The sequence below is a fragment of the Typha latifolia genome, chromosome 14, assembly GCF_019914945.1.
Source record: "Typha latifolia isolate L0001 chromosome 14, TyphaL0001v2, whole genome shotgun sequence".
Classification (NCBI taxonomy): domain Eukaryota; kingdom Viridiplantae; phylum Streptophyta; class Magnoliopsida; order Poales; family Typhaceae; genus Typha; species Typha latifolia.
The window spans coordinates 2,790,771-2,818,545 of record NC_133099.1 but is presented as its reverse complement, the minus strand read 5'-3'; the positions used below and the strand labels follow the sequence as shown (position 1 = coordinate 2,818,545).

The 27,775-nt window shown below is 36.7% G+C and overlaps 6 protein-coding genes across 9 annotated transcripts; 3 read left to right on the top strand and 3 right to left on the bottom strand.

The window, feature by feature from the left end:
- Positions 1–1,329: 1,329 nt before the first annotated feature.
- Positions 1,330–4,726, bottom strand: LOC140800817 (non-specific lipid transfer protein GPI-anchored 3-like). Its single transcript, XM_073155697.1, has 3 exons — positions 4,236–4,726; positions 4,105–4,134; positions 1,330–1,682 (listed from the first exon to the last, which is right to left on the bottom strand). Exons 1-3 carry the CDS (start codon positions 4,573–4,575, stop codon positions 1,579–1,581), a joined length of 474 nt encoding a protein of 157 aa, XP_073011798.1. The 5' UTR covers positions 4,576–4,726; the 3' UTR covers positions 1,330–1,578.
- A 2,402-nt stretch (positions 4,727–7,128) lies between these two features.
- On the bottom strand, positions 7,129–8,144 carry LOC140801207 (uncharacterized). Its single transcript, XM_073156208.1, has 2 exons — positions 7,854–8,144; positions 7,129–7,517 (listed from the first exon to the last, which is right to left on the bottom strand). The coding sequence occupies exons 1-2, from the start codon at positions 7,977–7,979 to the stop codon at positions 7,251–7,253; spliced, it is 393 nt and encodes a 130-aa protein (XP_073012309.1). The 5' UTR covers positions 7,980–8,144; the 3' UTR covers positions 7,129–7,250.
- A 2,116-nt stretch (positions 8,145–10,260) lies between these two features.
- On the top strand, positions 10,261–13,927 carry LOC140801451 (probable inactive purple acid phosphatase 29). The gene is made up of 4 exons (XM_073156574.1): positions 10,261–10,686; positions 12,258–12,649; positions 12,908–13,359; positions 13,638–13,927. Exons 1-3 carry the CDS (start codon positions 10,308–10,310, stop codon positions 13,355–13,357), a joined length of 1,221 nt encoding a protein of 406 aa, XP_073012675.1. The 5' UTR covers positions 10,261–10,307; the 3' UTR covers positions 13,358–13,359; positions 13,638–13,927.
- A 3,459-nt stretch (positions 13,928–17,386) lies between these two features.
- Positions 17,387–20,008, top strand: LOC140800632 (probable inactive purple acid phosphatase 29). The gene is made up of 4 exons (XM_073155394.1): positions 17,387–17,811; positions 18,514–18,905; positions 19,164–19,615; positions 19,822–20,008. The coding sequence occupies exons 1-3, from the start codon at positions 17,544–17,546 to the stop codon at positions 19,611–19,613; spliced, it is 1,110 nt and encodes a 369-aa protein (XP_073011495.1). The 5' UTR covers positions 17,387–17,543; the 3' UTR covers positions 19,614–19,615; positions 19,822–20,008.
- Positions 20,009–21,330: 1,322 nt separating this feature from the next.
- LOC140801500 (uncharacterized) lies at positions 21,331–22,627 on the top strand. Of its 4 annotated transcripts, none has more exons than XM_073156667.1 (3): positions 21,331–21,486; positions 21,571–21,699; positions 21,814–22,627. In XM_073156667.1, exons 2-3 carry the CDS (start codon positions 21,633–21,635, stop codon positions 22,401–22,403), a joined length of 657 nt encoding a protein of 218 aa, XP_073012768.1. In that variant the 5' UTR covers positions 21,331–21,486; positions 21,571–21,632; the 3' UTR covers positions 22,404–22,627. The 4 variants fall into 4 exon arrangements, with proteins under 4 accessions (XP_073012768.1, XP_073012766.1, XP_073012769.1 ...); XM_073156665.1 differs by having other exon boundaries at positions 21,332–21,508; XM_073156668.1 differs by having other exon boundaries at positions 21,335–21,483.
- Positions 22,628–23,791: 1,164 nt separating this feature from the next.
- On the bottom strand, positions 23,792–27,011 carry LOC140800631 (cell division cycle 20.2, cofactor of APC complex-like). The gene is made up of 8 exons (XM_073155392.1): positions 26,842–27,011; positions 26,627–26,740; positions 26,356–26,535; positions 25,248–25,517; positions 24,985–25,087; positions 24,561–24,877; positions 24,297–24,446; positions 23,792–24,173 (listed from the first exon to the last, which is right to left on the bottom strand). Exons 1-8 carry the CDS (start codon positions 26,911–26,913, stop codon positions 24,027–24,029), a joined length of 1,353 nt encoding a protein of 450 aa, XP_073011493.1. The 5' UTR covers positions 26,914–27,011; the 3' UTR covers positions 23,792–24,026.
- Positions 27,012–27,775: the final 764 nt, after the last annotated feature.

Genomic DNA, 27,775 nt, shown 5'->3' with positions numbered 1-27,775 from the left:
GAGAGAGAGAGAGAGAGAGAGAGAGTATTTTAGTTATTTATATATATGTATTATTTTAATAATAATTTATTATAAATAATTTATTAAAATTAACGATAAGGGTAATAATTAAAAAGTTAAAAGAATTTTGAAAGTTTTCTGTGGCAGTTATATAAAAAATCCCTAATATATAACAATAATAATATTCCAACAACATCAACTTGGCTAAAGATACCCCTTATGATAAAATAAAGAAAAGTATACCCGACTGAGTCTTTGTACCTTGGAATTTAATGCTAATGTTAGCTCGTCAATTTTATTCAGGACTTCTTACCAGCAGAATGGTTGGAAATTAATTTTAAAGCAAGAACAAAAGGTCCATGCATTGTAAAAGTCATTAAATTTTAGTAATATTAAGATTGAGCTCACATATTAAATATAAATTGTACATACTCTGTTATAAAAAGATGTGCATTTCGTGTAGAAAATTAATGCAGTCGGTTTTCAAAAGCTTAATCTTGCTATTACTAACATTTTAAGAGCTTTTTTTTTCAGACAAATAGTCCTAAGGAAAATTGAATTATATACATCACTAAACAAAATAATCATGAAAAAAATACTCAATTTTTAGAGGAAGCAACCAGATTATCTGCATCTTTGACTGCAGAAATTTCCTATCATACGAATACTTGGAAGTGCTAGATTGGCTGCCAAATCATCCATCAGTTAACTAAATGTAAAAGATTTTAAAAAGAACAAGAAGAACTACAATGAAGAACGACATTTTTGAGAGAAACATAGGATATATTTGGACAAACTCTATCTTAGAGCACCCATACAAAGTTTGATATAGAAAATTAAGATGGAGTCACATGCAGTATCAATGGGTTGGATATCAATATACATTCACCCCTTAATAAGAAGAAAAGAGAAGATGACATAAGATGTTTGCTTACATTAGTTTCTCATTTAACACTATAAATATTATATCTAAAAACACATAAAAGCAAACAACCTCATAATAAAGATGAAAATGAATAACTTCACCAAGCTCTGTTTCATTGGTTTAATATCAAAATCAAGAATAGGGTAAACTAAGCGTCAACAGTTTTAGGCAGTCCAAAAATTTCCCTTTCATACATCAACCCCACAGGTGCAACTGTTCAGTGTGCACTAGTAATACGTTGCTCTACTACAGGTGTTAACCCTTCGCATGTTACGTCTCTTCAATCTTTAAATTTAAGAGGCAGAGAATATTCAAACAGTAACAGCTTAGCGTCTCATCCAAAAGAATGGAGATTTACTGATAAGATGGATAGATTCATCTATCCATCCAAAATGGGAGACCTGTGAGCAAGCACCAATTATTCGATTGCATTTAAGCTAGAAACAGTTCGGTACTTATCTGACCATGAAGAGAACTGGTACATATGGAGAAGGGATTTATTCAGAGATCCAATTAAGCATCAGTCCTCCAGAAAATGAACAACTCAACATAAGTCTCACAAAAGTAAATAGGAACTCCACGACAACCTAGTAAATATGGAGTGGATCACTTAGAGATAATTCCTGATCATCGAGAGTGATATTGACAACCTCCTAAGCGATGATTGACCAGCAAAAGAAAAGCAAGCTCGCCAAGCCCGACACACCAATCCAACTCATCTTCTGTGCAACGCTGTTGGTTTGTCCTGTTGGAGTAGCTGAAATGTCACCGAGCAAGAGAATTAGACCCAAGTTGAAAAAGAATTGCCCAAATTTAAAGTCATTTCAGCTTGAGAGGAAGTAACCCGGCAAAATTGGACGGGAACAGTAAAAGACTATAAAGAGGGAAAAACTTTCATGAAACCAGCCTGAATATTTAAATAACTTGTAGGGAAAGGCACAGAAGAATCAAAAGACATTACTTGTATTTTTTGTGTTATTTGTATTACAGTATTAACACAAGAAGAAATATAAGTGGCCTACTGTATTTCCACATAGCTGCTCAGTAACTTACAACTAGTAGTTCCTTTTTGATAATATAAGAGTGTGTGGAATATAGGTTGGACAGTAGAGCCAACTCTCCTTAAATAATTAGGTTGAATATCTGAGTTAACCCTCTTATAGAAATAAGCTACAACGGGTCAATTCAACTCACAGTGCATCAGTGAGGAAATGACATATAGCATAAATAAATAAAGCATTAGCGAAGGTAGTGGATAGCTTGGAACCTATTAACTAGCAAAAGCGGAAAAAAATATTGACTCTAAGCAGGAAAAACATATCAACAACTATTCTCAACCCCTTTTATCATATATAAGAGAGACCAAAAATGGCAGGCAACAGGGTAGTTCTTGCTGAACTAGAAATGAGTAGAATATAAGAGCCAAAAGAAATTAAGGGAGGAGAAAGTTCAAAAACAGAAAGGAGAAAAAGGTGAGTATTACTATAAACTTTCACAGTGATGTTTACTGTTCATAGTATTAGCTAAGGTTAGCAGTGTCCCCCAATGTGTGCACCTTCTTGCCTTTGTCCTCATCCTTACCTTCTCGTTGTGTACTGATATGCTGACTACCACAAGTTAAAATTAATGAAAACCTATGTATCATCAGCTCTCAACTAAAATCTTTTATATTATGCTTTTGGTATCTAACTTAAGTGAACACACTAATTACTCTCAATCTTTCATGGCTTGCAGTTGCAAAAGATATATAAAATGCAATTTGTAGTTTGAAAATTCTAATTTATATATCTTAGGCTCTTAGCTAAATGGGCCTACCTCTATTTTAGGCCTTACTGACTTGATACAATGGGGATGCAATACAACCTGGTTGTAGGTGTAGACTCGACAACATAGAGATGAGACAACCCTAGGGGTAGTAGGTAATCTTTGCGTCTGCATAAGTGGGTGGTCTAGTCCTGTTGTCAGCTTAAGTGATGCATCATATGGAAGGGTCAAGCCTATTTAAGATGAAAAAGAAATTAAACAAATCTACCAAAGAAAAATGACTATGGTTGTCAACTATTAGCATTGTTTTAAAAAACTTCCGCCTTAATGCCTAGGCTCTTGCCTTAGAATATAACCATGCTCCATTTAGTTCCTGCCTAGGTAACTACCTTTGTATCTTGAACCATGTTTTAGTATGTAAGTTGACTTTAAAATTCATAATCATTGTAGATCATGATAAATTAGTGGATTTGAATCGCTTAGTATGGTTCTTAATAAGAATGCATTAATATATTTATAATTTGTATGTATAAATTTTAACTTTAATCTAACTATTAGCTTTTTATTTATTTAAACCGTCTTGATTTTTGGATGCCCGCCTATGCACCCGTTTAGCTCTTAGGAACCATGACCCCTTGTCCACCTGTCTACTGGCTATAGTCTTTTAGACCTTGATTGTTAGTCATTAATTTGGTTCTCAAAATAAATTTGGATAACCAAAAACGTTTTTATCAAGTAGACAACAATTTAGTGCATTTATGATGATTCTCAAGTCTCTAAGAACAAGTCAATTTCAGCACAATGTGTCCTCTTATACATGAGAGGCATGAGAACCTAAAATGTTGGTGTGACTACAACCACTGGAGTAATTCTAGCACGTGAGCAAGTCCAATATTATTCTCCTTTTCTTTTGTCTCATTTGATTCCAGTTCTCTTCCTTCTATCCTACATCACCCAGTTCACCAATCTCACGAAATTCCTTCTGCTGCTAATGTTTAACTAAGTAACAACTAACAAATGAAAGTCTGACTCACTTGGCTTCCCTTTTACTCAATGGAGAAAGGCTTTCTATTGTCATATTCAGAGTTCAATAAGCAAAGTTATTCCAAATGAACTCCAACCGACAAATTTAATCGGACTATCGAGGCACCACAATTCTATCGTTTGCTTTCGAGATTACCAACAATCTAAAACACCGTATAAAATTTCTGACAGAATCGATTCCAAATCTACAAAACCTTTCTTCAGCGATAAAAATACAACATTTACCATAAAATTACAGATATCTAGCGCGAATCTATGATTCCAAATTTCCAACAACATGGATATAATTGAAATTAAACCAAGAAACTAGGAAAAAAATTTCTATAATGATTTAGCTTGAAACCGAATCAGATCATAATTTAAAAACATACCTGTAGAATTCGAAGCAGACGTCCCCGAACCTAAGAGGAAACAAACAGCAAACAAACACATCGTATCAATTATGAAACCTATCCAGGGAAATCCGAGAGGCGCGATAAAGTACGATAGGCGGTGAGGTTACCGGATCCGGCGGATGTGGTCTTCGCACAGGTGCTCTGGTCGGCGGAAACACCACACCGCTTTGCGAGCTGGAAACCCTTCTCCGGATCGACGTTGAAGGCTTTGAGCACCGCCTTGTCGTTGAGCAACGCGCAGAGGCACGCCGTCTCATTGGTCGCCGCTTCGTTCAACGGCCCGCAGCACGATGCCGGCGGCGTCGCCGTCGAGTTGATGTACTGCGCGCACGACGTCAGCTTCGAAACGCACGACGGAACATCCTGCGCCGCCGCGGGGGAAGAAGCCACCAAGATTAAGGCCAGCAGCGCCGCCATTAATGCTGATCTCGCGAGAGGGATCGCCATTGCTTCGCTGGTGTTAGTGGGGACTGGAGAGAGAGAGGAGGAAGAGATGAGTGTTAATTGTTTGATGAAATGCTTGTGTCGTGTTTAGAATGGTTAGGTTTTTTTATTTATTGGTTCCAACTTCCAACTCTGAAAGACTAAAACGACCCGTGAAGACGATGCGCTGGAGGATTCCCCATAATAAAGGATGAACTAAATAAATAAATAATTTTTATAAATTACACTTTATATTTTATTTATTTTATGACTCGAGAATTTTTGTAGGAGGAAAACAATAGTCGTGTTATAAAATTCTCAGAAACGAGGTGTAAATAACAAAATAGATAGAATATACGGTGTAATTTACAAAATAAAATCCTATTAAATTTTTTTAGATATTTGCCCGAATGGAATTGTCGCCGAAGTAATATTAAGCGAATTTGTAGGAGATTCTTACATCTTTTAATGTATAGGATTTTCTTAGGAGACAGCTTAGATAAATTTTCTACGCGTCAAGTAGACTCGGGTTGGCGAGGTTATGGTCGGTTGCGCCGATCTTAATTACCAATTAAGATCTTTAGGATCCTAATTTGCCACGTGGCCACGTTGAGGACCATCCCAGATTTAGAATAAAATATTTTCGTCAGATAGTGATTGTGATACTTTGGTGTGTGCTTATAAATCTAGAAATGCTGTAAACGAGCTGAGCTTAAGCTCGAGCTCCATTCGAGCCGAAAAAAACTTAGCTCGGCTCGATGAGATTATAGTTTAGCTTAATAGCTCGATGGGCTTATTAGGCTGAGTCTGATATATATAATAAAATAAGTCTTAAAAATCAAAAAATTAAAAATATAAAATTAGGGCACAGAGTAATACAAACAGTAATTAATTAACATAAAAAATCTTAATTACTCATTTGAATATATTATAATGGATCAAACTAGAATTACTATATATATATATATATATATAATATCGAATCTAATCTATTCAAGCTTGAGCAAGTAAATGCTGGCTTGGCTCGACTCGATTATAGTTTCAAGCCTAAAAGATTAGCTCGGCCCAACTCATTTAGAGCTCGAGCAATGCCTATGAACCTCACGAGCCCATAGATTTTTTTTCTTTATACCCTAGAAAAAAATAAGACATTATTAAAAAATATAAGAAAATAGGACACCACACGATCGGTGAAAGTTACCTTATTTATTGAATTTATGTCCACGAGCTTAACAAGCAAGCAGGAGTATCGTATATGTAAATTATGTGCACTTTATTATAATAAAATATATATCAACTATAAAAATATATAATTTAATATTATATGTTAAATAAAAAAATAAAATATAATTAAATTATAAGGATTATCACATCCTATATTTGATCTATTTTGTGATTCACACATTTTCTTTAAGGATTTTATAACTCGACTAATCTATTTTCCATATAATTCTTATTGACGTTATTTTGACTAACTAATATTAATTAAATTACTCAAATACCCCCACTATTTCCTCTAATTTTCTATATCTCTCCATCATCTTTCCCACCTATCTTCTCCACCATTGCGGTTGTGGCCGTTGTCGGCACCTTTCCTTATTTCCCCTCTCTCCTCCCCCTTTTCTTCTTATTTTTTTGGGAAGAGAAAAAAAGCACGAAAAAGAGAGAGAGTAATTTACGTATTTATAAATTATTTTATATATTATAATAGAATGTTTATTTTTTAATATCGTTTGAGTTAATTAAGGTGTTAAAAAAGAATTATATAAGAAAATGAGAGATTGAATTATAAAATATGTGAATTATAAAATAGATAAAAAATAGATTGTGATTTATAAAAATTCTTAAATTATAGAAGCCCCCGACAAGCAAGCACGCGTCCAATATTGCAACTCAAACTAGTAGTATAGTCGGGTCCTATCAAATTATTAACACGGATTTATAAAATATTTAGCATTTATCTCTTTTTTTGGTGGGATGCATGACTAACTTGTGAGGAAGAGACCATAAATTAGGATTATTTTACTAGTGCATAATTTAAAATTAATTAGTATGAATGCTTTGATTATGAGGTAAGTCTTAACTTTCTTTATTCTTTGGAGTTATGGTAACCTTTTATGTTGTCTAGGAGTTAGAAAATAAATAGTCATATGTTGAAGACTAAAATTATATATGATAGAGTAAGAATTATATAAACCGTTATTATATATTTATATATGATATTATTTTTTAATTTAGAATGACAAGCAAGTAGACCTTATATTAATGTACAATAAAATTCTTATGCCGAGTTTCTTAACATAAACTAGATTCTCAAAAAAAAAAAAAATTTCTTTTGTTTAAAACCTTAAATTTAAGGTGTATATTGAATGCGTTAATATATCGATCGTGCATATCTCAATGACTATAAATAACTTAATTTAGAAAAATCATATCAATAAAATAGGACAAAGCGATATAAATATATATATATGACTATAAATCACCTGTATACTTATATGTTCATTAGATAAATGCATTTGATGCACACAACAACTCCATCTTAATTTTAACATCCACAAGCCAACTATAAACACATTATAAGATTAATCTTGTTCATTTCCTTTTCACTCAAAGTTCAAACAATGGCGACCATTAGCACACAGAAAGAATACAAAGAATCAAACATAATTTAACAAGTAATCATTGCATATGTTATCTTAACTACTGGTTGCTGTCTCGTTAACCTTCTCCCCTTCGACGACCTTTTGCTTAATTTCGCTGGCATCAACGTTGGTGCTTGACTCGTCTTCTCCTGTAGTAGTAGCAGTAGCAGTAGCAGCAGTAATACGTGTAATTTCTGTAGCATTGACCTTTTCGTCGATCACCTCAATCACCGACGTCTTCTCTGTCTTTGGCTCTGAGAGGTCAACCAAGGGCTCCTCCTTCTTGGTCTCCTTCACCTTCTCAACCGACTCGATTATGATCTAATGTATAGATGTGAAGACTATTAGCATGACTTCATATTTTTCTTGCATGCGTGATAATTCTTTTAAGATATTAGTTGATCTTGACTTATGTGTAATCACTAGTTTTTCCATTCAATAACAACAATAAAGAAAACCTTTTATTTTTATAAATAAATTATTTTTCTAACTAATTATTATAAATTTAAAAGGGCATTTTCGGTCTAGTTGCCTCAAAATAATTAAATAAAAGTTCAAGGAAACACTTTGAATCTTATCATAACCACAACCACGCAAGAGTGAAATATATATATCTTTTCTAATTAGAAAAATATTAAATCTGATTTGGTTTGCTACCTCATTGGCGGCGGCGACGACATCCACATGTTTATGAGTCACTTCAATGGTAGCAGGGGTCTCGGTAATGAGTTCTTCAGGGACCTGGCCATTAGATTCCTTGGGTTTGCTCGCACAGCCGCCCATGGAGTCGGGCTGGCTATGGCCGGTCAACGGTAGGGTTTTCAGAGATATTCTCTTGGTAATTCAAGAGGAATTTGTATGGTGAAGATATAAGGGGAGAGGAGCCCCTATATATAAGATTAAATTAAGCAAGAGTACAAAATTGAATTGGTGGTAAAGAATTGGAGTCCTAAGTTAGAATGGGGTTGTTGATTGGAAGGGGAGGTTGGTATTCAGAGAGGGAATTTTTTTTTGACTCTTTCAAAGGGATGCCAGCTCTTGGACCTTAATAAGCTTCTTTTGTGCTTTGGTGGCTTGGATGCTTTTTTGGGAATAGGAATTGGAATTGGAATTGGAATTGGAATCTACTTATCAATCTTTCGACAAACCCAGCCTGGAAAGCAATGGAAATGGGAACGCAAGTAATTCCTTTTACATTCAAACACAGTGTGTAATGACTTTTTTCAGTCTTAAGTTAGTTTTAAGAGTTAACTGTACTTTACCCTCGTTTACTGGTTCAAGTTCATCAAATTTCAGTTTACTTTAAACTTAAACATTTTAATCTCTTCCGTCGTCTTAATGAAATTATAGATTGTTAAATTTAAATACCATAATAAATGAACATCCCATATCAAAACATTTTCCACTATAAATATATTCTAATATATTATCAAGTATATTTTAGTCACCTTGTATTGTTCAGCCTAAATATAAACTATAATATATCATCATAAATAATATATAAACAAATGAGAGTAAATTTGTCATTTGTATTTTAGAATAAGTGGTGAGATATTCCAAAATTTTTATCTTATTTAAGAAACTTAGGATGAAGGTATCTAAAGTAAAGATTTTTAAAAAAAAAAATTCTATTCTAAAATTTTATTCTGCATTTAGCTTAAATTTAACTTTCTTATTTATATAAAAACAAAACACCTCCTTTCTTTAAAAATAGAAAGTCATTTTATTAAAGTCACTCACTTCGTAGAATTCTAGTTCATACAAACCAATTAGTTATTAATTTTTTTTATCTAATGACAAATAAAGGGTATATAAGATGATGCACATATTTGATTAGATTAATAGGTAAACTAACTAGAATTTAAATATTTTTTTAAATTATTTGTCCTTTTAACTGTCAGAAGAAGATAAATCGGTGCTTCTGATTCATATGATCGATACTTTTAATTCATTTCTTAGTATTATTTAATTTTAATTAATAGATTAGAAGAAAGAAATTAGTAGTTATTATTGAATACATAAACTAATGAGAATTTTACCATGCTTGATTAGGGTTCAAATTTAGATTTCAATATTGACGGGCTATTCTCATCTGTCATCATAAATGCATGCCGACATTATGCAGTCAGCCAGTCATTCATGCCACTCCACATCAAGATGGGGTCAACAAAGTCAACACAGTGGCGCACCAGTTGCTGTTGCAGTGTGAAACCGTTTGACTTGTTTGACTATTAATATCGCCCACATCTTTTTGAATTATTGGGGAACTCACCCTTTTGGTAGTTTTTTGATTTTATATTAAGCTAATCCAATAATTAATTTTATTATATTTAGAGAAAATGATACTTTAAAGGTATATTTATATTATCTAATTTTTGATATAGAACTAAACATCTAAAAGTGATATAAGAGAGAATTTAAACCCTTAGTGGACTGAGTTAAAATAAGAATTGCTTTAACTAACTATGCTATACGTAGATATAATTATTAGGGCCGACCCGTTCAAACCCGGTTTGCTCTGTCACATCTAGCTATATGCCATTTGTTTTATTTGTCTGAATTTTTTGTAATAATATTTTAGGCATTGATGTTTTGAAGTTGACAAAAATAAAGAGATAATAAGATTAGTTTTTTAAAATAATTAAATTATATAATCAGATAAACTCTCTCACGAGTTGACCCATAATGTGCAAATTCTGCGCACTCTATAGAATTTATCATTGTAAGAAAATTATTAGCATATAAAAAAGTCTTATTCTGATACTAATAGATTGGCGTATGAAATTGTGGGCAAAATAGATGGATTGAATTATAAAAACATTGAAAGGAGATTGTTAATTAAAAAAAATTACAAAATGTAGGGAGTTATTTGAGATGTTTGCTAAACTTAATTGGGCTGACCTTGGCTGAAGTAAATTCATGCATTCGCCGTTGCACAGGATCCGCTACCGCGTGACGCCCACAGTCCCACTTGCGGATTGGGATTCCGTCCGGGCCCGACCTCATGCGCGTAGGTCCGGGCTATACTATTAGTTCAGGAAAATCGCAGCCGTCCAAACTATACAACGTGATATCGGAGCCGTCGTTATTATTCTCCACCTCTTCCGCCCAATGGCGCGATGCGGTTCCAAATTTCCAATCTCCTATCCTCCCCCTAATTTAAGCTCTAAATCTATTCTTCGAATAACTCCAAAACTTATCCGAGCGCACGAGATGAGGATTAACCACTGCTACCTCCTCTTATGCATCTTCCTCCTCTCCATTCCCGCCATGGATGCGGCGGCCGCGGGCGCGCGTCGGATCCGGTTCCAGCGGCGGAGCGGCGAGTTCAAGATCCTGCAGGTGGCGGACATGCACTACGCCGATGGGAGGACGACGCCGTGCCTCGACGTGCTCCCGGATCAGACGGCGACGTGCTCCGATCTCAACACCACCGCCTTTATCTACCGCGTTATCCGGGCCGAGCACCCCGATCTCGTCGTGTTCACTGGTTTGATCTCTCCCCTTCTCTTCTCGTCTCTTCTCTTCTCTTCTCTTCCCCCAAATATTTTATTCCAGAAGTTATTCGGATCTTTTATTTGAGTGGCTCCACAGTTGAGTATTAATTATTATGGAAATCGATCAGACACAATCTCCATTTTATTTTTATTATTATTTCCACCCTGTTTTATAGGTTTTTATTATCTTTTACACCCTAACTAATTTGTATTTATTATTTGGCCCATGTATCTTATATTTAATATGTCAAAAATACTATGGGCCAAACAATAATCAATAATCGATGAAATACAAAATATTTAGCTCGATTCACGAAAAAGAAGTATATATCCAAAATAAGCTTATGCGCCATCAATCTCCCTTCCTCTTCTGCTACCCATTAAACATATTTGTTCTCTCTCTCTCTCTCCCCTTGGCATCTCTCATCACTTCATCTCTCCCACCATCTCAATTTTTGGGCATCAAAGACATCGCTGGAAAGGATCACCATTGTGTGGCCAATGACGAACCGTTTCAACTCCATCTCGTAGTTTTCTCATACGAAGTCCACGCTCAATGGCAAGATTCTCTGATGAGATAAGTTGAGATGAGGTGGAGATAAAAGAGATAATAAATCCTAAAAGGCAAAAAGGATAGTGATAAGGTGGGAATGAACGAGGAAAGAGATTAGGTAGTGTTGATGAGAACGACAATGGGGCCAGTTATAAGAGATGGAAGTGGCACTTGATTTAAATTAGGTTAATTATTTTTCAAGGAGTATAAATATTATTTTTTTACTTATAATTAAGTTGTGTATAGTTATTTTCAGTTAAGAGAACTAGTGTAAGAACGTCTTTGAGGCATTAAACCTTATAAATACAGGTTCGAATAATAAAATACTTATATAGTGTATAAACGATAATATAAAACAAAACATAGGGTGGGTGCTTTTATCAATTGCCCGAATTATTATCATATTTATTGTTTCCTGAGAGAATTGCAGATAACACCCTATTTTCCCAAAAAATGTTTCTATGCAAACCCTGTGTTTTAACTATTTACAACCACATACTATCACCATGCATATTTTTGTAAGAACGAGTTAGGAAATCAAGAGAAGAAGCCTGGTCCAAACAGGGGTGTTTTTGCTTATTCACAGAAAGCACGCGTCGTAATTTATCAACGTTTAAAATTTATCCAAACTAGTTAATGGCTAAATTGTAGGATGACGCATACGATAGTTTTAATTTTTATTTTGATAAAATGATGAGGGGATACATGCCATACAACGAGCTATTGCATTCTTGCGTACTTAAACTAAAAAAGAACGACTTGCAAAGTTTTATTTATATTATTATATATTATAGGAGGTGAGGAATCAGCTATAACTTACACCCGCAGAGTCAGTCAGATACAATAGAGATTAGCTCCGGAGTCAAAAGAATGTACTTGGTTGCTTGACGATACAGCTGAAGAAGTTAATGCTCTTCTGAAATCTACACATCTTTTTTCTGTTGAAATGAAAGTCCATAGACTTACAAAGATCTACATATTAAGTCATAATAGTTTAGGACTTTGGAACAGGTGATAACATCTTTGGTCAGGATGCCACGGACGCAGCTAAGTCTTTGAATGCAGCATTTGCACCTGTAGTGGCTCTGAAGTTCCCTTGGGCGGCAGTGCTCGGCAACCATGACCAGGAGTCCACCCTATCCCGCGAGGGCGTAATGCGGCACATCGTCGGCATGCCTCACACTCTATCCCGTCTCAACCCTGACGGCATCGACGTCGACGGCTTTGGCAACTACAACGTCGAGGTGGGCGGGGCTGACGGCTCGCCGCTCGTCAACAAGTCGGTACTAAACCTCTACTTCATTGACAGTGGTGACTACTCTACTGTCCCCTCTATCCCAGGCTATGGCTGGATAAAGCCTTCGCAGCAGCTCTGGTTCCAGCGGACCTCTTTACGCCTCCAGGTATGCTTATCAGCATTACATTTACTTCCAAATATAAATCTCCATGCGACAGAGATGTCGTCTCTCCTTCTGTCTATTCTCGTGTTTTCGGTATACAATTGATTTCGAAGCCATGTTGCTAGTTGCTACGTGAAATTACTAAACTCATGTAGACTAAAAGTCGATAAGTGAACAGATCAGTGAACATTGAAAACATGATTGTCATAGAGAAAATCAACACCTCTATATATGTTTAAACTTGAATTAAAATGGCTGCAGAAGGAGTACATGAGCAAGCCACAGCCGCAGAAGGAGGCAGCGCCGGGCCTCGCATACTTCCATATCCCATTGCCCGAGTACAACAGCTTTGACGCTTCCAACTTTACGGGAGTGAAGCAAGACGCCGGTATCAGCTCAGCGTCAGTCAATTCAGGATTCTTTGCCACCCTTGAAGAGGCTGGAGATGTCAAGGCTGTTTTCACAGGGCATGATCATTTAAATGACTTCTGCGGTGAGCTCACTGGCATTCAGCTCTGCTATGCCGGTGGCTTCGGATACCATGCCTACGGCAAGGCGGGGTGGTCGAGGAGGGCAAGGGTGGTGTCTGCGTATCTAGAAAAGACGACCCATGGGAAATGGGGAGGGGTGAAGTCCATCAAGACATGGAAGCGTCTGGATGACAAGCACCTCTCCACAATTGATACTGAGGTCCTCTGGAGCAAGGCCTAATGGTAAGTTACAATATACGACCAAAATTTAAGTGAACTATGATCGTAGAACATCATCTATGTTCAAATCTTGAATGGTTAGCATGCTAATGTTCTAGATTAAACGAAGTCAATAATATTTTACGTAGTACCATTAGTGACTGTAATTACTTCAGCTGATTCATAGATGTGTTATCTAGTATTACTATAAGCTCATTGACCTACTTGGGTTAGATTAAGGTAGAACAAGTTGGGCAAATGTAAATATATTAACTGGTGCTCATTTTTACGATAATGGACAGGGCGGCGCAGGAAAACACCTGGGAAGCATGGGAAAGGACCTACTGGTTCTCTGGTTCTGTTACAATTAAGAGCTCTCTCAATCCACTTTCTTGTGGTTATACAAATAACAAAAGGTGGCCCAATACATGAGGTTCCTGCTAATGCAGGTCTAGGAGGGCCTTCACTAGTGCATTTCAAATCATTCAGAAGGAAAAAAGAAAAAAAGAAAAGATTCTGTTGAGCTTGCTGGTTACCATAAATTATTCTTATAAAAATAATCAGATTAAAGTGTATCTACTTGATTTTGTTATCTTGTCTTTGCGTGCTTGCTGAATTAGCTCATTTGGGTGGAGTCCATATTCCATCTGAAAATTGTTTACCCCTCTTTTTAACTTACATAATCTTTCAATTCTGAGTAGTATTATGTAAACTTGTATCTTAATCTAAAATGTAGTGTACTTGGTCATAGCCCAAAATTAAGATTGGTTGAGCATCTTTTCTCCACATTGTGGTAAATTTTGAATTTTTGATATCAAGGTAGATATTTGCCAAATTGTACCCTTGATGATATATCCCAGATTGGTCCTTGATTTTTACATGCGAAATTCCACTAGGTACATGAAAGTGTCAGTAGTGTGCAAGGATTGCCATAATGCGTCACAAAATAGTGTGGATTCCAACTTTGAAATTAACAAATATTGTAACAGGATAATGATACTACCAAAGCAATATTCATATCAATAGAAGTATTTAGCTTTGGTTCTCCTTAGGGCTCAGGGGCTTAGGCCTCAGGGCAGCTACAGAGACTTGCAATATTGCTTTACAAGAAATTTTTACTTTATTTTAGTTGCTATGTTAAATAATAAGGTTAAAATATAATTACCCTCTTTATTTTGTATCAATTAGCCGCCATTTACTTATGAGCAATATGAAACTAATTACGTCGTTAACACAATATTTAAAATTAATAAAATATCCCTATTATTTTCTTAAATTATTAATCTATTAGGGGAGGGTTTTTATTTAAACAAAACAACACCCTCCTTTCTTCTTCTACACTTTGAATAGAAGTATATGCCAATTTATCCCTTAATTTATACGTGATGATGGTAGGGTATTTTAGTCAAAAATCAAGAAATGGTAAGAATACAGCTGTTCAACTAATTTTGAATATTTTAGGAGTGCAAATGAGTAAGCTTGAGCGAGCCGACTTCTATAGTAGGACGACTCAAATTAATTTTGAGTCTAAAATTTGGCGGAATCCCAACTTGTCTGGGATAGCCAAACATAAACAAATAATAAGTTCGCTTGGTATTGTCTTGAGCTCAATATCACAGTCCCAACAAAAATAAATAAATATTCCTAATATTAATGCCAAAAGAGTTTGTTTTGGATACGGCGGTTGCCACCTCATAATCCTTATAGAAAAGACTTTGTTTAATTGGTGATGACGATATCCGTAGGTTTTTGAGTCACTATTGTTGATTCTTCATTATTATCACAAAAATAGTAGCAAGAGTCTAGGTTCATTCCTAGGAGAAGAAGACAGTCTTCCATATGCAATTTTGTTGTTGGAGGCAAGTCAGAGAAAGATCTTCACCTTCGAAGGACCAATAGTTTCCAAATGATGTTGGAGGAAGTAGATCTCATCCCTCGATCAATTAGAATTGAGTATATAGATTTGGATCTATAAGTTCCATTGGAAGAAATTCTCCTCTTGCCTCAGCCATCTGAGGTGGCTAATAGAGCAAAGAGCATCTTTCTAAAGGCTGAGAAAAAAAGCCTGAGAGGAAAAATCTAATGAGAGTAATACACTAGTACTATGAGTCTGTGCAGCAAAATATTGAGCCATGGGCAGTATTTTGGCTTCCCATCAAACCTCTATCTAGTTCGTTATGTCTACTCGCACAGCCTCCCATGGAAATGAGCTTAGCCGGTTGGCCGTAGGGTTCTCAAAGACTTTCCTCAAGTGATTCACTTCACAAAAAAATTGGAAGGTAGAGATGGAGAGAGAGAGAGAAAGAGAGGAGCATATATATCACACACACATATGATTAAACTTGGGAAGGGTGAAAAAAATATTGTATCGGTGGTGCAATAATTGGAGTCTCGACCAAATAACTATTTGTAAGAGTTGGTAAGTATCTTTTCCTATGACAGGAGGTTATGGGTGGTTTAGAGGCTTGGTGGTTTTATTCAGCATCTTGGCTTGGTTGATGGTCTAGCGGTACAGTTGACTTGAAAAAACAGCTTAATAGCTTGAGGCATATCTCACCAGCGTTTAATTCAGAGTAATAACTTGACGACGTACACAACTTAAAAACTTAGACTAGACAATTTAGTATACTTACTAAATTTGTGTGGAGTCTAAGTGACAGTGTATCTATGGAGGTTTGTTCTTTTGTCTAGTTCATATTTAACATTCGACCTCTCTTAAATTTTTAAATGATATAAATAAATAAAAAAGGAATTGGAGTATTGGGAACTAAGCCAAGGATTTAAAAATGTTGAACCTTTCAACGGGACGACAGCTTCATGGTCGTTTTTGCTTTGGTGGCTTTGGATGCTCTTTTGGCAATAGGAATTGATATCCACGCCTCCTTTGAGAAGGAGAGAGCAGTGGAAACGGAAACGCCAGTATCCTTTTCCATTCAACACCATTTCTTTATGAAAAAAGACTCACTCTTGAAAAGAAATCAATGGAAATGGAAATCCCAGGAACCTTTTCCATTCAACACCGTGTGACGATGTATGTACGGCTGTACCAACTCTTTTGTAATATGTCACTTCTAGTTCGTGCCATTGTTCATTCTATATGCTAATTAGTTTACCCACATTGCTGACTATAATAAATTTTCAGCTCTGCCTGCGATTCATATTGATTTACATAATATGATATCCACGTTAGCTAAAGTTCACCTACTTAGGCCTAATAAGCTCGAAGATTAATTATTTTGGTATGTACATAGTTTGGTGCAGACTTGTACTCTCTCATTGGTATCAATTTTCATCGTTAATTAGCGGTCAAATTTAGATGTCTCCTTAATTAAAATTAAAATAAAATTTAGATGTCACTAATTTGACGGGTTCTTCTTATCTTACATCCTAAATGCTTGCTTACTTAGCTACATTAAGCATTGACTCTCCACATCAAGAAGAGAGATTTTTAACCACAAACAACAACAACAACAACAACAACAATAATAATAATAATAATAAACGGTTCTAAGACCACTAGTTTTTGACCAAATTAATCCTCTTTTGATCTATTCATCAAACTTAATACCTTACATATTTAGTTCGCCTCAATTGACATGTTAATAGAAATAGCATATTTATTTTAGAAATAATATTTTTTTTATTTTAAAATAACAGTTAAATATTATAATAGTCATATTTTAGAGGACAAATATTATTTGATAAAATTATATCTTATACTATGTACTAACTCAATTATTAATTTATTCTTAATATTTACCTCGTCAATTAATTTATATCCAATTAAAAAGTATTTATCATAACTTTATTAAAAAATAAAATATAGTTTTTTTTTACTTTATATCACATTAAAGTAATATATATCTTTTTATATTTCTAACTCTATTTCTAGTATGAACAGAGGCAAATAGATTGGTCAGTTTAATTTAATCTGAGGTGTAAAAAGAACCGTGAGGGCAGAGTGTTGACCCTAGAATTATTCAAATGTACGGTGTTATTTAAAAAAGTTCAAAATTTAATTGAAATAAATACATGCATTGCAACGTGGAAAGGAGTTGATCAAAGCCCAGAGTTGATATCGAAGCCATCGGTCATCCTATTCCCCTTTCCGGGCAATTGCGATCCAATTCCCGTCTCTTATCTTCCCGCTTATTTAAACTCCAATCTATTGATCTCCGAATAACTCCAACTTATCTGAGCTGCTCGAAATGGGACTTAACCTCTCCTACCTCCACTTATTCCTCTTCCTCCTCTCCATTCCCGCCATGGACTCGGCGGCGGATCGGATCCGGTTCCGGCGGGAAAGCGGCGAGTTCAAGATCCTCCAAGTGGCGGACATGCACTACGCGGACGGGAGGACGACGCCGTGCCTCGACGTGCTCCCGGATCAGATGGCGACGTGCTCCGATCTCAACACCACCGCCTTTATCTACCGCGTTATCCAGGCCGAGAACCCCGATCTCGTCGTGTTCACTGGTTTGATCTCTTCCCTTCTCTTCTCTTATCCCAAAACGTTAATTCGGATCTTTTATTTGAGCGGCCCAGCAGTAGAGATTTTAGTATTCAAACTGTGTTTTGAAACTATTTATAATTACAACCTACAACTATGTATCTTTTTATTAAAAACGACTTCTATTTCCGCTTTAGTCGTGGCCTCGGTATGTGTGATAAATGAGATTGGATCTTATGCAGTGTCATGGCAGGAATTTCCTACAGACAGGTCAGGGTGTTATGATGATATTTAGTAAAATTTGTGTATATGTGAATGGCTTGGCCTATTTTATAGAAATGTTGAACTAGTTACCTGACCTCCCTTTTGTCTATCTCAATAAAATTGGTACTGTTGGGATTTGAATCTGGGATCACTGATATATTAGTCGGATCGAGATCATGTTGGTGAATTAGCTAGGTCCAACGCGATATACTCTTTCCTACTTGACATCTTATCTGGAGGAGATTAAGGATATTACTCTAGTTCGAAAAATTTGTTATGATGCCGTGTTAACTAACCAACTTTTCTAAAAATTTAAACAGATAGAGAACAATGAATTTTATATTAAACCCAGCTCCGTAGTCAATTCGGTAACTTCGAAGTTTTGAAGCATGTTTTTTATTGCTCTATTGTAGCTCTTTTGAAATCTACATATCAAGTCACAACAGTTTAGGACTTTGGAACAGGTGATAACATCTTTGGTCAGGATGCCACGGACGCAGCTAAGTCTTTGAATGCAGCATTTGCACCTGTAGTGGCTCTGAAGCTCCCTTGGGCGGCAGTGCTCGGCAACCATGACCAGGAGTCCACCCTATCCCGCGAGGGCGTAATGCGGCACATCGTCGGCATGCCTCACACTCTATCCCGTCTCAACCCTGACGGCATCGACGTCGACGGCTTTGGCAACTACAACGTCGAGGTGGGCGGGGCTGACGGCTCGCCGCTCGTCAACAAGTCGGTACTAAACCTCTACTTCATTGACAGTGGTGACTACTCTACTGTCCCCTCTATCCCAGGCTATGGCTGGATAAAGCCTTCGCAGCAGCTCTGGTTCCAGCGGACCTCTTTACGCCTCCAGGTATGCTTATCAGCATTACATTTACTTCCAAATATAAATCTCCATGCGACAGAGATGTCGTCTCTCCTTCTGTCTATTCTCGTGTTTTCGGTATACAATTGATTTCGAAGCCATGTTGCCAGTTGCTACGTGAAATTACTAAACTCATGTAGACTAAAAGTCGATAAGTGAACAGATCAGTGAAGATTGAAAACAAGATTGTCATAGAGAAAATCAACACCTCTATATATGTTTAAACTTGAATTAAAATGGCTGCAGAAGGAGTACATGAGCAAGCCACAGCCGCAGAAGGAGGCAGCGCCGGGCCTCGCATACTTCCATATCCCATTGCCCGAGTACAACAGCTTTGACGCTTCCAACTTTACGGGAGTGAAGCAAGAGGCGGGTATCAGCTCAGCGTCAGTCAATTCAGGATTCTTTGCCACCCTTGAAGAGGCTGGAGATGTCAAGGCTGTTTTCACAGGGCATGATCATTTAAATGACTTCTGCGGCGAGCTCACTGGCATTCAGCTCTGCTATGCCGGTGGCTTCGGATACCATGCCTACGGCAAGGCGGGGTGGTCGAGGAGGGCAAGGGTGGTGTCTGCGTATCTAGAAAAGACGACCCATGGGAAATGGGGAGGGGTGAAGTCAATCAAGACATGGAAGCGCCTGGATGACGAGCACCTCTCCACGATTGATACTGAGGTGCTCTGGAGCAAGGCCTAATGGTAAGTTACTCTACTGATTATATTGATTTCAAACAACCTATGACCAAAATTTAAGTGAAGTATGATCATAGAACATCATCTACGCTCAAATCTTGATGACTGTGATACCATCAGCTGATTCATATATAGATTATCATCTAGCATTACAACAAGTTGCGAAAAATGTAAATATAATAACGTGTGATTGTTTTTCCGACAATGGACAGGGCGGCGCAGAAAAACAATTGGAAAAAGAAAGGCTTGAGAAAAGACCCACAGATACTTCTGGTGCAAATAAAGAGTGGTTCGCGATCCACTTTATTGTGGTTATATGTATAATAACAGGGTGGCCCAATAAATGAGAAGAGCTAATGTAGATAATGCTTATATGTTGAGTTTGCTGGTTCACATAAATTGTTCTTATTCGCTCATATGGATGAAATCCATATTCCACTTCTCTTAACTACCTAATCTTTCAACTGTCAGTTGGTCTTCTACCAGAATCCTGGGAACTCAAAATTCAGACGAGCTGTAAACTGATCGTTTGGTACTGCATCCATGCTATGAATACTGATATGGAGGAAAAATACTTGCCATGCTGTAGCCTTGATGAGATGTCTCAAATTGGCCCTTGAGTTCAAAATGGCATCTATTGTAACAGGAAAAAGATTGTGTAGACCTTGCTCTCCCAATTCCCTGCACTATAGGAGCCTCATGCAATAATGATACTAACATAGCAATATTTCATATACATCTACTGATGATCTAAGGCCTGGTCAAGTGTTTGATATTGGTAGGGCAGCTGTTTGAGACCGGCAATAATGCCCTACAAGCATTATTGTCTGGCATCATTTCTTGCCATATTAAATACTCTCTCTCTCTCTCTCTCTCTCTCTCTCTCTCTCTCTCTCTCAAACAATGTACTGGTCCTCCCTATAAATACCCAGCCGAAAGCAGAGGGCATCTTTCTTTCACATCAATTATTTGCTCGCCAACAAAGAAATTATACAACTTAAGTTTTAAGTTTCAAGAGTAACTAATGAGTTTAATATATTATTAGCAGAGCAGGAGTTCAGATCTTGACAAACCTATCTCATTATTAAATAAAATTTATACGCATTTAAGTTAAAATCTACTTGCTTGTCAAAATATCTCAATATTCAGAACGAAAGAGAAATGTTAAGAAAATAAAAAATCACGAATATCTCAAATAGGTCTAGTTTAATGAACATCAATTATTAGATTACGATTAAATGAGTTTAGGAGCAACTTACTTAAATCTATTCTTCTATCTCCTCTCCTTATCTTATATTTATAAACAAAGTACAATTACAATTTTTATGTCCAATCAAAAGTGATAATAACATCACTTTTTATGTTTATAATTAAACACCTAATTTTTTTCTAAACTTATATAAAAAACCCTCTCCTAGTTTAGAAAATGAGTAACTATAACGAGAGGCTTAAACTGAGAAGCATATCTAATAATCAGTTGACCCTAAAGTTTAAGCAGCTCTAATATATCAAAACTTCAACAACAACCAAAAAAACAAAAACAAAAAACAAAAAACAAAAGCAAATTATACAACAGATATGTAGCCCTACAATTGTATTCATTTAGCCAGAAAACAATGCTCAAAGGAGAATGGAAAACAGATACTTAGCATCGAGCATTCAAACAGCAGATGGGTCCCACCACTAGTGTTCTTTTATCATGTGTCGTCCTTGGGCTCCCTATCCTTTCCATTTCCCAGTGTAAGCTGTCTCCCCAGTAGCACCACTCCACTTGTCCTCAGTTCCCGGGAAAAAGAGAAAGAAAGAGCAAGGGCAATCCTTTCCCTTTGCTCACCAAACTCCAGCTGAGCCTGTACTCATTTCTCATCACTGCCGTTGTACAGCTACTCCATTGCTAAGGTTCTACAACTAATCTCTCTCTCTCTCTCTCTCTCTATCTCTCACTCTGTCTCTCTCTGCAGAGTACTATTGATATGCATAGAACTGAGAGCTGTGGAGTTGAAGTCGGAAGCTGCTAATATCAATGTGGAAGCTCATCATCTGTCTCTTGATTCCCGCACTGGTTGTCTCAGCTAAAAACCACAACCATGGTAGCTTCTTGTTCTTCTTGGTAGTCTTTAGCTACATTTACTCCCCCCCCCCCCCTTTTTCTTTTCAGTTGACCTTAAAAACATTTTCTTTTCCTATGCTACCTTCTCTTTCAGGAAATCCTGCTAATGAAATTATTGATTTAATAAACAAGAATCGAACAGCAAGCAAGCTACCAAAACTATACGACAGTCCAGGACTTGGCTGCATGGCCCTGCAATATATATCTGAGTGTATGGGAAATTGCAGCAGTAACAACACAATAAGCTGTCATCCTCCAGAAATTGATATTACAGAGGTTTATGCTGCAAACTGTGGGGTGGAGTTACCAACTGTTGATATAGTATCTGGTCATCTTGTTGGATGCCAGTGGAATTATCTTAATCCAGAGCAAGCCTTCTCTGTTGTTCTTCTCTCAGACAAGAGCAGACTGTCTCTTATGCATAGCAAAGAACATACTGAAGTTGGAGTTGGGTTCAATAGAGCACATCATGGGGCATTCTTTTGGTGTGTATTATTTAGCAGTGGGAGATCTAACTCCACTTTTGTGCTGGAAGGTGGAAGAGGCATCACTCAGAGAACTGGTTGCTTCAGTGGAACAGATCTGCCATGCAGTGCAGGACAGAAGCTCTTCTTGATTCAAGGATTTCTACCCATCATTTGTTTAATGTTACTTTCTTTTATCATTGGTGTGATAAGGTGTTAAGAGAAAGAGACAGAAGTTGCAAAAGTTAGGGCAGAGTTGGCTTTACTTGAATATAATTAAGGCCATTTTTTGGGTAATGCTCTCCTTGTTGTGATGATGAGTTTTAGTTTTTTTTTTCCAGGAGTTAGTGAGAAATTTAGCTGAATATGGATCACTTCCTATCTTTTGACAATTCTATTGTGTGTGACGCATTAGTCAGTATTATCTATACATTTGTTTTGATAGCTTGTTCTTTTCACTTGATATAGAATAATCTATAGTCTATATGCATCGAGTAATTGTGGTCTGTTACTTCATCTTTCCAGTCAACTAGGAAAGCATTCTGGTGAACTAAAGAAATATTTCCAAATTGAAAACAACTTCAACTAAGCCATGCAAAGTGAATTATGTAATTTTTCACATCTGTTTTCAGCACTTCCCCTGGCAGATTGGTCTGTTAATTTCCCCTGGTCCAGGGATTAGATGAGTAATAAAAGAGATCCTTCTATAATGCAATATTACTAGAATAAGTTTTAATAAGCTCAAGTATGACCCTTAAATCCTTGATATGAATACCTTCTAAGGTAGCTTACAATGAAATCAGGTAATCTATCCTCTCTTATAAAGGGTTCCTTTATTATCTTTCTACTAAGAGAGCTAGCTAAGATGTTGTGAAGTAAATCCAATCTCTGAAAATGAAATTAAAATATAATGTTCACCCTTCAGAAAAGAAACTATATCTTGTACAAAATTTCATAATTCCATGAAGAGTTAACTCATAAACTTAAAAATCTGTGACGAGAGTCTCTCTAAAATATATGACTGTAAGTAACATATTAGTGCCCTTGCATACCTGGAAACGAAAATTGTCAGCACAGGAAGCAAGGTGAAACCTCTCTTCTGCATTAGTCTTCACCATTGATCTATCAAAATTTCTCATCTTACCTGGTGTTTGTCCTCACTGTCTCTTGCTCGTCAGAAGTATTGCTGGCAGAAATTTTGATCGATCTGATGCTGCTGATCTAGTATTGCAGCCTATAGCTCCCTAACGTGCGATATTTAGTCATTTATAAACCATCTGGTACGAACTTCGTTTCATCAAACTGCTTAAAGAGATCTTCAGGTGGGATGTGCTTAGCAGAGGAAATGGTTGGTCAATATGACACAGAAACAAAGACCATATTTGCAAATTGCAATTCTGAAAGATGTATTAAATCTTTCTTTAATGAAACAAAACGTGAAGAGAATTCTACATATTGCATTTTCTAACATCTCATTATTAACAGTGGATTTATGATTTATCTACCAATATACTCAACAATAATTCTTCTTATTGTGGAATCAAAGTGACAAATAATAACAATGCAAGATGAAAATAGTTTTGGAGATACAACTGTAATTTGGCTTTATCAAATGTGACCCACTCAGGGGAAAAGTAGTCACACAGTTTATGTACAACTTTATATTCTGAAAGTTTATTGTGAATGAAGAATCATTTACAGAAGATTCGAAATAAAACATTTACTCTTGGCGAGGTAACTAGAAAACAAAAGCCTTTTATATGCAAGGAGTAATTGGTACTCGGTACACTTTTCACTTTATAATAGAACTTACAAAATTTGTGTGCTCCAGTAATGGTCTCTGTCACCTTATGTGCATTCTCTTCAAAGACAGGATGCTATCTCCATCATGATCAACCATCTTTGAGGAAGCAGGAGGTGGTTCAAATACCTTCCAGAAGCGAATCGTTTCATCTGCTGCAGCTGACACTACTGTCGAACCATCTGGGCTCTGCATTAAGGGATGAATTTAACTATCAATATTGAAGAGAACAAGTAGTGCAGTTCATCAAAAACAACAGAAGAGTTTTTTATAATGCCACTTTGTAAGAGAGTGTTCATATCGCTTCCATACCTGGCAAAGGTGTAGAACTCTGCCTGTATGGCCTGTTAAATCAGCAATTTTTGACATTGAAGGGTATGACCACAAAGTTAGCTGATTTTGGCTGTAACCATGAGCACTCAAAATTTCTTTCTGGTACCTGTTCCATTCTAGTGCACAGACCTGTTTAATAACATCAAACAACTTAGATTAGATTACTACTGGAATGGTTCCACAAAGGATAATGTTATAATAGTTAAAAAAAAAAGTATATGCAGTGAAGGAAATGAAATTTACCTGAGCACCAGTGTCTATACTTTTGGTACACTTGCCGATCTGGATATTCCATATCTTAATGCAACGATCAGTAGTTCCCCCACCAGTGGCCAGCCTATTTGATTGAAACGGACACCAAGCAAGGGCCCTTACTGCTGCAGAGTGGTCACTAAACCTGTGAAGGTACCTTGAGGATCTCATGGTTGAGGAATCCCACACATGTACAATGTTGTCATTGCCACCACTGGCCAGTTTCTCCCCTCCTTCAGACCATTTCAGGCCACAAACTTCTTGAGAATGTGCGTGAAGACGTGATGCAGTCCCAGCAGCCAATCTCACTACAGAATGGATTTTAGTAAGAAAAAGAACTCATCTGGAAATTTTTTTCCTCACTTCCTTAAAAACGTAGAAGATAAACTAGATGAAACAAGATGAATCAATATACCGTCATGGTTGATGATCGAGGCATCAAGGCTCCCTGAGGTCAAAATGTGATGATTCCAAGAAAGGCTTCCAACTCTGGATGAATGCCCTTCAAAAGTTCTCACCTGTTGCAAATGCCAAGGAACTCAGAGCTGAAGATAGTAATATTTACAATTAAATTACAATGAATCCATATTGCAAAGAGGCTAGTTGCAATTTTTATGAAAAAGTTAATTCCTTACTACAACTAGGAAAGCTGATAAGGATAGGAAAAATGTATCATACCAACTGCAAGGACATAGCATCCCAGAGTTGAATTCGAGATGTTGCAAATCCGACAGCCAGTGTCTTCCCATCACCAGACCAGGCAACACTGGTGGGTAAGTCACTGTCATTCTCTGCCGTTAGCAGCAATTGCACCTCACCGGTCTCAGCTTTCCTCAAGTACAATGAATCGCCTAGTGCAACAGCCAGAATATTTTCTTTTCCCCAATCAATTAGGTTCAGATAGTAGTCATCAATCAGTTTTGGCCCATCCAGTACCAAATCTGCAGACTGGTTTAAAGTTCAGAAAAGAAAAAATAAACAGTAAATTACTTATGAGAAAAGGAATTATGAAATATTTCAATTTAGATTCACTCAAAACTTTTAGATGTCTGAAATCTTTGATGCAAGTATATAAAAATATTCACATCCAAATAATTTTGCTACATAAACAATTGCTCATTACAAACTCTTGTAGTACTTATGTACCTTCAGACTCACCAGGTTATGGCCTCAGCCACTAGCACATGAGAACCTAGAGAATTAAAAGACACTTAACTCATGACAGACAATCTGTCAGATGACTTCTGTGGAGTTGTTTATGCTCCATGGCATAGCATATGCAAAAACTATTTATTGAGTCACGAAAAGAAACTATTCTGCCAACTCAAATGTGTACCAAGTATAAAGTTTTTAGCACACTAAAGATTTACTCATATCACCAGCGACACTTTAGTCTTAGTCCTGACAACCTCCTCTTTTGCCAAATTTACAAATCTATTTCTGAAAAACTATCCCGTCATACAAGAATATCCTCAATATATTTCTTTTTTTTATTAAAGTCCTTCATATGGTTTTCCAATGCAAAGATGGGAAAGGAGAGGTGTTGTTCGCAAATGTATCTGAAAAACAGAGAGAGTATATTTGGGAATATATCCAAAAAGATGAGTTTTTTGGTAATATGCAAAGAGATCTGGTTAATGCTCAAGTGAAATCAACACCATTTCATATTCGATATATATATGTGTGTGTGTGTGTGTGTGTGTGTGTGTGTAAACCCGAATTCACTTAAAGAATCCAATTTTTATTCTTCTTTATTCTTACTGATAAGTGAAAGTGTGCTACTTACATTTGGAATACGGCGAATTGGCGTGGTGGTTGTAGTTTTCCCTCGTCCCTCCTGCATCATCTCATCCACAAGCAGCATGCTCCTCCTGCAACCACTTGTGCTCTTAAAAGGCAACATCTTGATTGGCTTCCCTTCCGAATCCAGAGTCAAATTCTCCTCTATCCGCCTCCTATACTCCTGCTGAACAAGGTGAAAGAACGAAAACCCAATTAAGAAAGAACAGCCATAGCGAAGGTTATGCAGAAAACCAAAGTGGAAGAAGATCGAACACCTTAAAAGTTGATACCACCGGATCCTCTGGTTGTTTCTTGAGTCTCCTCTCGGACAGAGCAGAGCGGGCGAAGTCGAGATCCATGAGGCTTCTCGTGGGTATGAACCGATCCCCCTGGGAAGCCAGGAACCAATTCAAGAAGATGGTAAGAGAAGGGTCTCAAAAACGTTTCTGGAAGAGGACGAGGGAGGAGGAAAGATCCGATCTTGGCTCACCGGGCAGTCGAACTTGGCCGAGGTCGGGGAGTACCACTCGTGCTCTCGAAGCCTCATCAATGGCGAGTTCATCTCGTGGCACGTACGAAACCGATCGAGGGGAATCGACCGGCAGTTGAAGGAGAGAATTGTTAAGATCACGGTCTTGGTAAGGCCCGGATCTTGTGGGGGAAGAAGAAGAGGGGATTCTTGGGAGGGATTAGGTCTTCTGAGATTGGAGAAGAGAAGGAAAAGAGGAGGAGGGCGGGGTTTATAGTTGGGTATCTCAACGGCCGCATTGGATTCAAAATAGATCGAGTTGGTCGACTTTCGCTTCCCTCCCTTTCTTTCCCTCCCTCCACGGTAAACGAACCGATGTCGGATTCATTTCCGACCACGTTTAGTAATCAAGAATTGGCAATTATTACACCCAGACCCCTGACTTATTGCCTATTTTTATAATAAGACATATTATTTACTTTTTCTTGCTCTAAATTTTTTTTCCTCTTTTTTCCTCTTAAGATAACAGTAAAAAGATCGCCAGAGCACTTAAAATTAATCGGTTGGCTCTAACTTTTCTTCTGTTTTCTACTGTTTCATAATTTGTTTTGTATTTTAATAGTTTTCTCAATTACTACACCATTTTTTTTAAAGATTCTGACAAAAATACGTCTAATGAGCTAACTGTAGAAGATTTGGTAAGGCTTGTTATGTTGATTTTACTCCATATTCATTCCATGCATGTATGTCATAGAATGTAAGGCAATCAACAATGTAAAAGAAAGTTCGACACATCAAAATAAATGTACGAAAATCAGAATAACAGGTTCTAAATATAAATGTCTTTAGATTTGATGAAGTTTTCATTTAATACCCCATATTTATGTGAAATTTCGCTTCCAATAATATCACAGAAATATAGGGTGCTAAACATAAATGTCTTTTAATTTTCTTT

What these genes read in the sequence shown, in the direction of transcription:
- LOC140800817 (XM_073155697.1), bottom strand. Translation starts at nt 4,575, where the DNA reads ATGGCGATCCCTCTCGCGAGATCAGCATTAATGGCGGCGCTGCTGGCC. An exon ending in GACCACATCCGCCGGATCCG is followed by an intron (nt 4,135 to 4,235) that starts GTAACCTCACCG and finishes GTTTCCTCTTAG; the next exon opens with GTTCGGGGACGTCTGCTTCG. An exon ending in GTCTGCTTCGAATTCTACAG is followed by an intron (nt 1,683 to 4,104) that starts GTATGTTTTTAA and finishes GTGACATTTCAG; the next exon opens with CTACTCCAACAGGACAAACC.
- LOC140801207 (XM_073156208.1), bottom strand. Translation starts at nt 7,979, where the DNA reads ATGGGCGGCTGTGCGAGCAAACCCAAGGAATCTAATGGCCAGGTCCCT. An exon ending in TCGTCGCCGCCGCCAATGAG is followed by an intron (nt 7,518 to 7,853) that starts GTAGCAAACCAA and finishes TCTATACATTAG; the next exon opens with ATCATAATCGAGTCGGTTGA.
- LOC140801451 (XM_073156574.1), top strand. Translation starts at nt 10,308, where the DNA reads ATGGCGCGATGCGGTTCCAAATTTCCAATCTCCTATCCTCCCCCTAAT. An exon ending in CGATCTCGTCGTGTTCACTG is followed by an intron (nt 10,687 to 12,257) that starts GTTTGATCTCTC and finishes ACTTTGGAACAG; the next exon opens with GTGATAACATCTTTGGTCAG. An exon ending in GGACCTCTTTACGCCTCCAG is followed by an intron (nt 12,650 to 12,907) that starts GTATGCTTATCA and finishes AAATGGCTGCAG; the next exon opens with AAGGAGTACATGAGCAAGCC.
- LOC140800632 (XM_073155394.1), top strand. Translation starts at nt 17,544, where the DNA reads ATGGGACTTAACCTCTCCTACCTCCACTTATTCCTCTTCCTCCTCTCC. An exon ending in CGATCTCGTCGTGTTCACTG is followed by an intron (nt 17,812 to 18,513) that starts GTTTGATCTCTT and finishes ACTTTGGAACAG; the next exon opens with GTGATAACATCTTTGGTCAG. An exon ending in GGACCTCTTTACGCCTCCAG is followed by an intron (nt 18,906 to 19,163) that starts GTATGCTTATCA and finishes AAATGGCTGCAG; the next exon opens with AAGGAGTACATGAGCAAGCC.
- LOC140801500 (XM_073156667.1), top strand. Translation starts at nt 21,633, where the DNA reads ATGTGGAAGCTCATCATCTGTCTCTTGATTCCCGCACTGGTTGTCTCA. An exon ending in AGCTAAAAACCACAACCATG is followed by an intron (nt 21,700 to 21,813) that starts GTAGCTTCTTGT and finishes CTTCTCTTTCAG; the next exon opens with GAAATCCTGCTAATGAAATT.
- LOC140800631 (XM_073155392.1), bottom strand. Translation starts at nt 26,913, where the DNA reads ATGAACTCGCCATTGATGAGGCTTCGAGAGCACGAGTGGTACTCCCCG. An exon ending in CAATTCGCCGTATTCCAAAT is followed by an intron (nt 25,518 to 26,355) that starts GTAAGTAGCACA and finishes ACTTTAAACCAG; the next exon opens with TCTGCAGATTTGGTACTGGA. An exon ending in CTCGATCATCAACCATGACG is followed by an intron (nt 24,878 to 24,984) that starts GTATATTGATTC and finishes TCCATTCTGTAG; the next exon opens with TGAGATTGGCTGCTGGGACT.